This window comes from Lygodium microphyllum, chromosome 7 (genome assembly GCF_053477565.2).
Source record: "Lygodium microphyllum isolate KBCC chromosome 7, Lygodium_microphyllum_v1.1.10, whole genome shotgun sequence".
Taxonomy (NCBI): domain Eukaryota; kingdom Viridiplantae; phylum Streptophyta; class Polypodiopsida; order Schizaeales; family Lygodiaceae; genus Lygodium; species Lygodium microphyllum.
Window position 1 is genome coordinate 95,761,551 of NC_141141.1, and position 10,204 is coordinate 95,771,754.

At 37.5% G+C, this 10,204-nt stretch overlaps 1 protein-coding gene across 2 annotated transcripts; it reads right to left on the reverse strand.

Moving 5' to 3' along the window:
- Nucleotides 1-7,322: 7,322 nt before the first annotated feature.
- LOC148033722 (subtilisin-like protease SBT3.17) lies at nucleotides 7,323-9,913 on the reverse strand. 2 transcript variants are annotated; one of them, XM_087681699.1, is made up of 4 exons: nucleotides 9,701-9,913; nucleotides 9,508-9,605; nucleotides 7,694-7,791; nucleotides 7,323-7,597 (listed from the first exon to the last, which is right to left on the reverse strand). In XM_087681699.1, the coding sequence occupies exons 1-4, from the start codon at nucleotides 9,710-9,712 to the stop codon at nucleotides 7,512-7,514; spliced, it is 294 nt and encodes a 97-aa protein (XP_087537825.1). In that variant the 5' UTR covers nucleotides 9,713-9,913; the 3' UTR covers nucleotides 7,323-7,511. The 2 variants fall into 2 exon arrangements, with proteins under 2 accessions (XP_087537825.1, XP_087537824.1); XM_087681698.1 differs by having other exon boundaries at nucleotides 9,508-9,611; nucleotides 9,701-9,907.
- Between the last annotated feature and the right edge of the window lie 291 nt (nucleotides 9,914-10,204).

Sequence of the window (10,204 nt, forward strand, 5' to 3'; positions counted from 1 at the left end):
TGAAACTCATTCAAATGAAGATAAGTAGCACTAATAAGCATGCATATGATCCAAGATAATTCTTTTCATAAAAGCATGTATTTCATGGATATTCAATACAAAAGCTTGCTATCCACAGTTTGTGATAGCATTAAATCTCTTAATGGCTTATCAAAGCAAGCTCTAATTGATTCATAGGGCCTTTCTGAGCATTAGTAATTTATCCTAGTATTAAACCTTTAGTGTATAAGCATCAAAGAGGCGTAAACATTCAAGAGTTTTCTAACCCAAACTCTAAATAGTAGGTCTACCCACCACAACAATAAAACAATGTGATTGATCATCTTTGCCCCAATTAATTCCCGAGACGAAGTCCAAGATGTCGGGAACAATACCCATCCATAGTTGAGCAATGAGCAAGAGGAGTACTAGGAGTAGGAGATTAATGCAATGGATGTAGGAAAAGCCCCTAAAATTACACTAATTTTTGGGTTATTGTCCTAAGGGTTACCCTTCTGTGTTTGACCTCTTGGGTCACTTTCTATTAATGAATAGAGGTCCTCCTAGAGATGGGGAATAAGTTGGGAAGGTGGGGGAGCTGATGTGTACCTCAAGTGGAAGATGGAATGGGTGGTGGAAGTTTGGTTGAAGCTCTCCTTCCCAGCTAAAGTAGGAGGGTTGAAGTTCCTTGAATGCCTACTTTGATACCATTTGAAAGGGTGAGCAGGAGTGAGGGTTAGAGAGAAGCACAAGCGAAAGTAAGAGAGAAATCACTATGGAGGTTTGAACTCAAGAGAGCAAGACTAGTATGTGGGACTCCAACAAGCACAATGTGTGACTTACCCTCCCTTTATTATTCCATAGTAAAGGATAAATAATAAGAATGCCACTAATGGTTAGCCAACACTTGCAATGTATAGATGTGTGAACACTAAGTATAAGATCTGTATAGGTGGCTAGGTACAGGTGGCCTTTAACTCCCCAGTACCAAGCATAATATTTCAACTTAGTTGCAAAGTGCCATGGGACTAACATTCATCTAAGAGATGGGAATGTTAAAATATTTTCAAAAAGGTGGATAAAAATTCAAACAAGAAGTTAGAAAAAAAAAGGTGCAAGCATTGGAAAAACAGGTATATTAAATTTTGGGTTGCACCAAAATTATTTTTTGGTTCAAGAATTACAGGATGTTTATTTTTGGATACTCATAATTTTTTGAAGAAGACTATGATATAGTTATATTTTTAGGGAGAGATAGGCTTTCTACCATGCACATAGTAAAATATTTTTAAAATTAGGACAACCGGTAGTGACAGACATGAGGTGTTGCGACCATGGAGCTTTAATTCACTAAGACAAGGAAATGCTGATTAATGTCAAGAATGGATGGATAAATCAAAGGAGGTCTAGTTTTAGGCCAAAAAGAATGGTAGGATGCCCAACCCATGCTCATGTATAAAAGCCAAAAAATGAATGGGTAAGCTTATTCTTATGGTGTGCAACCTTGAGAGAGCTTTCTTCTTGCTTGTGTAGAGAGAGAGAGAGAGAGAGAGAGAGAGAGAGAGAGAGAGAGAGAGAGAGAGAGAGAGAGAGAGAGAGAGAGAGAGAGAGAGAGAGAGAGAGAGAGAGAGAGAGAGAGAGAGAGAGAGAGAGAGAGAGAGAGAGAGAGAGAGAGGTGAAGATTTTCACCTCTTATTATTATTATTATCATCATCATCATCATTATTATTCTTCGTCTTCTTCTTTGCAAACTGAGCTTAGAGTAATCAAAGCTATGAAGATAAGCATGCTTGAGAAGCATCACTCAAATCATGGAGTCATCGAGTAGCCTTTGTGGATAGACTACAACAAGAAGGTAAATCAGTGAGTTCACTATGGCATTCATGAGAGTATGGGATGGTTATGTGAAAGGTAGCTATAACTACATCACTCAAAGCACTTGAAATAATAACTATTCATAGATTTGCCAATTTAGCTTGAGAAAGCTCTAACAATGAGAGGAGTTATGTTTTGACAAGAGACCTAGTTATGATCACTTGCATGTTTTTTGCTACAAGGAATTTAGTTATATATCTAAGAACAAGTGGAGTAAGCACGATCCTAAGTCTAAGGAATGCATTTCTCTTGGCTATGGAGAGTCATGTGAAATGGGCTATCACCTATGGGATCCTGAATCTAGAAGGATAAAATGCAGCTATGATGTCATCTTTAATGAGAGGATAAAACGTATAATCAACCTATCAAAAGAGTTGAGATTCACAAAGTAGTATTTAAAGAGGATGGGCAACCAACACATGAGCAAATTATATGACCTATTCCACATGATGTAGGACTTGAACATCCAACATATATTGAGGTGCGAGTATCATCAGATGGTGGATAACCTCATGTCCTATATGATAGATAAGTGAGACAGCCAATGGCTCCTATTCAACTAGTTTTATGCATGTCTATAAGGATAAACCACCAGATAGATAAACTCCATCTCTAGATTGTGTCATAGTTATAGATTGTGGTGAGACTTCTTGTTATGATGATGCTATGACTACGGATGATAGTTATAGGTGGTAGAGCGCTATGAAGTTGGAGATGGATTCTTTAGAAAAAAATCCTACTTGGGAGTTAGTTCCTTTGCTTAAGGGCAAGCATGCACTATTATGTGAGGGGTCTACATACTAAAGATTTCTCCATCTAATGCATTGCCTAAGTGCAAGGCAAGATTGGTAGCCAAAGGATTCAAGTAGGAGAAGGGGATTGACATTGCCTAAGTACAAGGTAATGTTAAGGTATCTCCATCTATTGACATTGCCTAAGTACAAGGTATCTCCATCTAATGTATTGCCTAAGTACAAGGCAAGATCATTGGTGGCTAAAGGATTCAACCAAGAGAAGGGGATTGACATTAATAATATAAGAGAAGGGGAATAACTTTGATGAGATGTTCTCATTAGGAATCAAGAAGATATATTTTCACAAGTAGTCATGATTAGAACAAAATCAACTTTGATGAGATATTCTCACTAGTAGTCAAGATGACCATCCTTCATACATTTCTTGGTTTGGTTGCTAAAGAGGATATGGAGTTGGTGTAGATAGATGTAAATACAACTTTCTTGCATGGGGAGTTGCATAAGGATATTTACATACAATAACTTGAGGGGTTTATTGTGTGAATGACAAGGGACAATTGGTGTGTAAGCTACACAAGAGTTTATATGGTTTGAAACAATTGGTTTATTGTGGAAGGCTAAAGGTCATATGAAGCTTTAACATAAAGGAATTGGGGAATTCTAGTCACACTCTTGGTATGCATAGTATGTGAGATCCAGATAAAAAGATACTCTATTTGTTTGGAAAAGAATACATTGGGAAGGTATTGAAGCTTGATGTATGCTATGGTTGCTACATGGCCAGATGCTATTTATGCAATGGGAGTTATTAGCATGTATATGGCAAACCCTAGCAAGAAGCATTGGGAGGTTAAGAGTATTATGTGATACTCTAATGGTACTAGATCTGTGTGCATATGCTTCTAAAGGAAGGATGTAACTATTCTTGGATATGTAAATGTTGCCTTTGTAGACTCTAGGAGATCTAATACAAGTTTTATCTTCACTTTCATAGGTGGTGCAATCTCTTGGGTCTCTTAATTGCAACCATGTATGGATTTCTTTGCTTCTAAAGAAAAGTATGTTGTAGCCATTGAGGCTTGCAAGGAAGCTATATAGCTTATTTATCTAGTGGGAGACGTGTATTGTAGGAGAGGTGCCTACACTGCACTGTGATAGTTAAAGTGCCATCCAGTTGGCATGGAACCCTATCTTTTATGCAAAGGAAAAGCACATTGAGGTGAAGTATCACTTTATTAGGATAGACAAGCACATTGAAGTTGTTAAGATCCATATGAATGATAACCCTACAAATCTTCTCATGAAGAGTTTACATTTAGAGTGTGTTGAACACTATAGAGTGTTGATGGGCATTGGATAGTATCTTCACTTTCTTCTCATATTCCTATTAAGGAACATAGTCTTTAAGTGGGAGGTTATTGGGGTAAAGGCCAATGGCCAATAGTCAGGCAAATACCCCTTCTATACCTACACATTGTGTAGTCATGTATAAGTGAAGATAACAAAGAATAAGGGCCATTCATTTTGTATCCACACAACCCTTTCATGTTCTTCTCTCTCTCAACTCTCTTGCACTCTACAGCTTCTACCTTGTATCCCGCCATTGCTTCCCTCTTATATGTAACTATGGATCATAAATATTAAGTACATTGCTAATGGGGCTACACATAACATGTAGTTTGAAAGAGAAATCCAAAATATACCCAATCACAAAGTAGATGGACACTTCTCATTAATACTTAGAAGGGGCAAGTTGAAGGTTTCAAGCTTGAAGGACCGATAATAGAAATCAAGAAAGTGCATATATAGCATACATATATGTACTTGGAATTACTCTTACATTTGTCCATTAACATGCCATGCCATAGACAAAATTGTACATTAAAGTGTATCAATATGGCTTCACATTTGGTTGTAGGTTTGAAGAATTTGCGTACAAAACTGACACATTGACATGGCATGCTATAGAAAAAATTGTACATTACAATGTATCAATATGGCATCATATGTATTATGTTTATATGTGCAGATATATATTCAAACCTCAAAGATTGGCAACTTACAAAAAAAAGCATGGTTGGGATTTTTAAGGAATTTTATGGTCTACTAACAAATAACTTTACACAAAGTTAGATTACATAGGTCATTGGCCAAGCATAAGTTTTCTTTTACAACACATTTTACATAACATCCTCAACCATCATAGGGTATGGATCTTTAAAGCATCTTCAACCATTTTACATAGCATCTGCAACCATCATAGGGTATGGATCTTTAAAGCATCTTCCCTAGAAAATAAAACAAGCAAGTCTTTCATATTAGATCTTTTAATGACATTTAAAGATATCTACGACCTACGGTCACAACTTGTTAGGTTCTTATTACAAACTTCATGCCATTGCATGTCTTTGTGGATTCTTTGATAATAAAGTAACTTCAAAAATTGGCATTGATGTTTATTTGCAAAGCAAAGAAATCCGTGGACTTCCTAGGCCAAAGATAGGATGCGAAGGAATTGTATGTGATTGCTTTCAAAGTATAATGAAAATCCATTGTACATAAATATATGATTGCATCCCAAAATTCTTATTTTATTACATAAAATGGAATTATGTGAATGGAAATGTTGTGGTGATTGATCCAGGATGACATTGAAAGTCCTCTAACAATGTTAGAGGTTTGATGGGAGGATGTACGTTTAACAATGCTTAGTCTTTTTGCATCAAGAGCAAATGGAACTAGCAAACGAGGACCTAGATATACCTATTACGTATCTATTCAAGTACAATGGTTGGTAAGTAAATAAAGATGTGCCTGCCATACATTTGGCTACGTCAATCTAGAGCTATGATACACAAGGCTCTTCTATTGTATTCCTTGTTCGAATTTGCTATCGTTCTCTTACACTCACATAATCTAAATCTATAACTTGGAAGTTGAATTATGTGGATGTGGTACACCCTAGCCTTCATGATGGACTATAAAGGTTGAAGAAAAACTGGCTATAATGATCATCACCATGATACACAACAAACAATCAATGTCATATAGATCATACAAGCGAAGCTAGATGCTACTTGAGGGTTCTCTTCCCAATTGTTACACATGCAAAAGACTACAAGAGCTAAATCTATATATGTACCCTTAATTGACATTACACTCCTCACAACATCCCATCATAGGAGACACAAGATGTTGGTTTGGATAAACTAGTCCATGTCTCAAGTGACATGGAATTTGAGTGGATTCACTTTTGGCACTATTATAATATCAAGATATGCATATAAAAATTATAGGTAAGCCAAACCAAGCTAAATTGGACCATCAAGATGGACCAAAGAAAAAAATGAGATTTCACTCAACCAACAGTCAACATAGATACAGTGGTTAGAATGACCATATCATCCAAGTTTTGGAGGATATGATATCACCATTAAATCAATATAGATAAACATGCATATGAAATTTGGGATGAGATCTATTATAGGCCCAACATATTCAACCAAACCTACATTGAGACATGAAGATACTCTATGTTTAGGGGAGGATACGATATGCCAAGTGATACCCAAAATAAGAGACACGCACGCTGCATATGTAGATACCATGCCTACTACAAAAATACAAATCAATATCACTACCTTTCCCTTGAAGAATTTTACCACCTATAATAGATTATGGCATTTCTAGACCAAAAGTGTTTAGAAGTTTTAACTAGTGGAGATGTAGACATTAACATTGAGATTCCCTAATCCAAATGCAAGTAGCAACATAAATTAGTGTACAATACACGAGATGATAGATTGTTTACAAACTTCTTTAAGGTCATAACCCCACCACTACACGTTCAACCAGCTCTACCAATTCCACTTAGTAAAGGACCTTTTGAGGTGACTATAGACTAAGGTAGGGAGCTATGCAATGTTAGATAGTCTTACATCCAAGCTAGGCAACATCCACATGACTTTCCACAAGTCCAGATTACCATCTCTCACCACTACCATGCACTCCCAAGTAGTCTTTTTAACAAACTCTTATCATAGAGGAGCAAAGATCCCTCAATCATAATTCCTATAATCGATTTGATAAGCTGGACCTATAGTTGAGAGTTCTTAAAACACTGAAGCCACTATCTTTCTTCTTGCTTGACTTTGGCTATCCATGAAGGAATATACATTGGACCAATTTGGTCCAATATACCTTTGCATGTGTGTGCACGATTTCTAGATTCTATTTGTATGTGTGAGGGGAGGAGAGGGGTATGCGCATGCCCATGTGTATAGGTTGAGATAGATAGAGCATGTGAGAAAGAGCTCATTACATGCCGCACAGAAATATGAAGAAAGACAATCTCAAAAGTGGGTGTTGTATGAGGCAATGCTAAAACATGTTTTGATAGCATGTGAGAGACACTTGCCACATGCAAAGATGAAGAATGATAGTCTATAGGCTTTAAATTTGATAAAGTTTGAGCTTCGAAAAAGAAAATGCATGAAGCCTTGGAACTTTTGTAGGGTGTCAAAGGTACCAAAACTCAGTATTAGTAATGCTAACTATATGTACGCATAAATAACCTTTTCATTCTATATAACTGTATGACATATACTCATAGAGTGAAAACATCAAAGGGAAATATCAACTAATCTTGCACAACTATCAAAGGTTTGGAAACTCTTTAAGGGTTGAAATGTCATGCAAGATGCACTACTTAGATTTTGAAAGATAACCTTAAACATATATTACGTGTTAATATAAGTACATTCTTAAATAAACCTATAAATGCTTGACACCTTAGCATGTCTTGTGGGAGTAAGAAACCCTTTTTTACTCCATGGAAATTATGGGGCTTATTCCACAGAGATGGCAGAAATCCCAAGGCCTAGATATAGAACACAGATTTCTTTAAGTGTTCCGAGCCACCGTAGCCCCTTGGTGACCATGCAACTGTAGTGTCTGACTAGGGACCACCTGAAGTACACCAGGCTTTTCTGCAACATGCCACAGACCTTGCAACTTTAGAAAACTGCGGTGTCAATAAGGAAAGCTTTGATGTGTTTCAGCATTTGTTTTGTAAAACTGCATACCGGATAGAGCAGCAGCTTGAGTTGGAGTAAGCTTTGCAGAAAAACCATTTGCAACTGTTTTGTAGCTGTATAACATAGCATCTTTTGCTGCAGCTTCACTGCACAAACAGGAAAAGTAACACACTCAATTCCATCAGCTTAATTTGTCCCCTACACACACAAAAAGTTAATGTCAGGTTGCATATCAAGAACTGAAGCAAACTTGTGCATGCTAAAAAACAATGCTTTTTGCCTTGAATATAGCATAGTGCAATACATAGTTGAAGTTTCTTAGTATATAGGCCCGTCTACTACCTTAATCTACATCTTGCAGTTCCCTTGTTTTTCCTTTCTCCAACAATATATCCCCTGTTTGCTTTTGCACATTCCCCACTATGTTACCAACTCTAGAAGGCTCAAAAGAGACGCATCATTTTCAAACTCGGAGAGATGGTTTTCCATAAATGAATGGTTCTTATGTAGTATTCACATTCACTTTTCAAATGCATACTACGAATACTGTTTTTCTATAGAATTTACAATCAGCAGAACTCTTGTCTTCCATGTTTAGTGTTGTGGTATAGCTTGTGACCTCCTTCTGTGGCATGGCAACATGGAACAGCAGGAATGGAGCCTTGGAACAGCAGAACACTGTTCCCTGATGGGCTGGAATGGGGAATTGGCGAAAGGCTCCTATTCCTGACAACGTTCCAACTGCAAGGAATGCCAAATTCCAGCCTCGCCACTGCCAAGAGACCATTATAGACCATGTTATGCTCTTTCATAACATGTACTCCGGCCTTCAGACATTTATGGCTCTTCAATCTTTACTCTTCAGACTTTTTTTGTAGCACGTACTTATTTGCAATCCACTAGTGTTGATAGAAGCATGTACTTATTTGCAATCCACCGGTGTTAATACAATGTGCTTTTAGAGCATAATGTTCTTAATAGAGCAATATAATATTTAGAGTGTGCTTTTAGAGCATCTTTGGATACCTGTGAATTTGTCATAATGTTCAGACTTATGGAAAATTCCTAAATTTACCTATTTTTCCATTCCTCTGATCACGTTAGATTGATGACAAAGGGTGAACTTTGAAACAAGGGAGCATGAGTGTGCATAGGAGCATTGTCTTGTCATTATTAGCATTCTTTCCTAAAAGTAAGTCACTTAATCAAGTTAAGGAAGGTAATTTTTCAAAGAAGAATCACCTTCTCAACATACCATTGTAATGGCATACACCCTAATGGGCCATGCTAACAAACAACAGCTGACTTATTTTCTGTAAGGCTACATAAAGAATCTAACATGGGACTCTAATAATTAGAGCCATCAATCACAAATGTGAAGTATTTTTGTGTTTATTTGTTTTTTCCCATATCTAAGACATAGTTTACTGAACATGGACCCTAATAATTAGGGCCATAAATCACAAATGTGAAGAATTTGTCTGTTTTTTCCCCCATATCTAAGACATGGTTTACTGAACATACTGTCAGGGAAGCAAAATTTGAAGATCAAGAATCCCTGTAAATGTGACGAGCTAACGAGGGAAAACGCGAGGATTAAGAGCTCCTGTAAAGGAAAGATCTGAATGCGCACGCACACATGCAGATGCAGATTGTGTTCTTAGGCCATGGCCACTATGCTGCTCAACAAATCAGGTCATTCGGCCAATCCAAGATGAATTGATTGATACAGAAACAAGCCAAGTCTAAGAAACTGGCCTTGACCAATCGATTGACATAAAGACAAGCCAATTTCTTCTGCCAGCAAAAAGGCATTCTGTTTACTAAACAGACAATGGGAACATGAGATATGGCATATTTACCTGCCGAGGACAGAGCTCAACAAATCAAGATGCGTGGCTTCAAGGGCATCATCTGCAACACCTGGTGTTCTCGCAAGGTAGACGATTTGAACGGTGGCCTGCTCCTGCAAAAGTCAGGCAAAATGAATTATGTCATAAAGAAAGAGAGAGAGAGAGAGAGAGAGAGAGAGAGAGAGAGAGAGAGAGGTCATGCCTGTTCAGCCATTTCCTGAGGACGAGATTGAGAAACAGAAGATCAAAGAGAGGAAGGCGAAGGTACAGAGGTGGCCGGCAGCGTCCATATGGGAGCAAACACAATTCACTAAAGAAGCCAACTAGACTTATGCTCACACATCACTAAAGCCCCTATAGGCATCCCCGCCTGTGCACTAGCAATACTTTGTCAGCCTGGTTACACACCAAGTGATGGACAGCCAATCCCCATTCAGAGTGTGGTCATGTACTTTTTGAAACTAGGTAGGGATATGGATGTCATACTTTTATATACCAAATAGATATAATTTGTAAAAAAAAACAAATAATAAACCTATGAATTTTTTGATTGGTTGCAAATGCAAAAAGTACACCCTTGTCTGTCACTTTACAAAGTGGGCACGGGAGCCTCCAAGTGGACGGGGGAGTTCACCTGTTTAGCAGGTAAACAATAGGTCATGTCTTCTCCAATATGTAAAGGATTGTAGACGTCGTCAACCCTTAA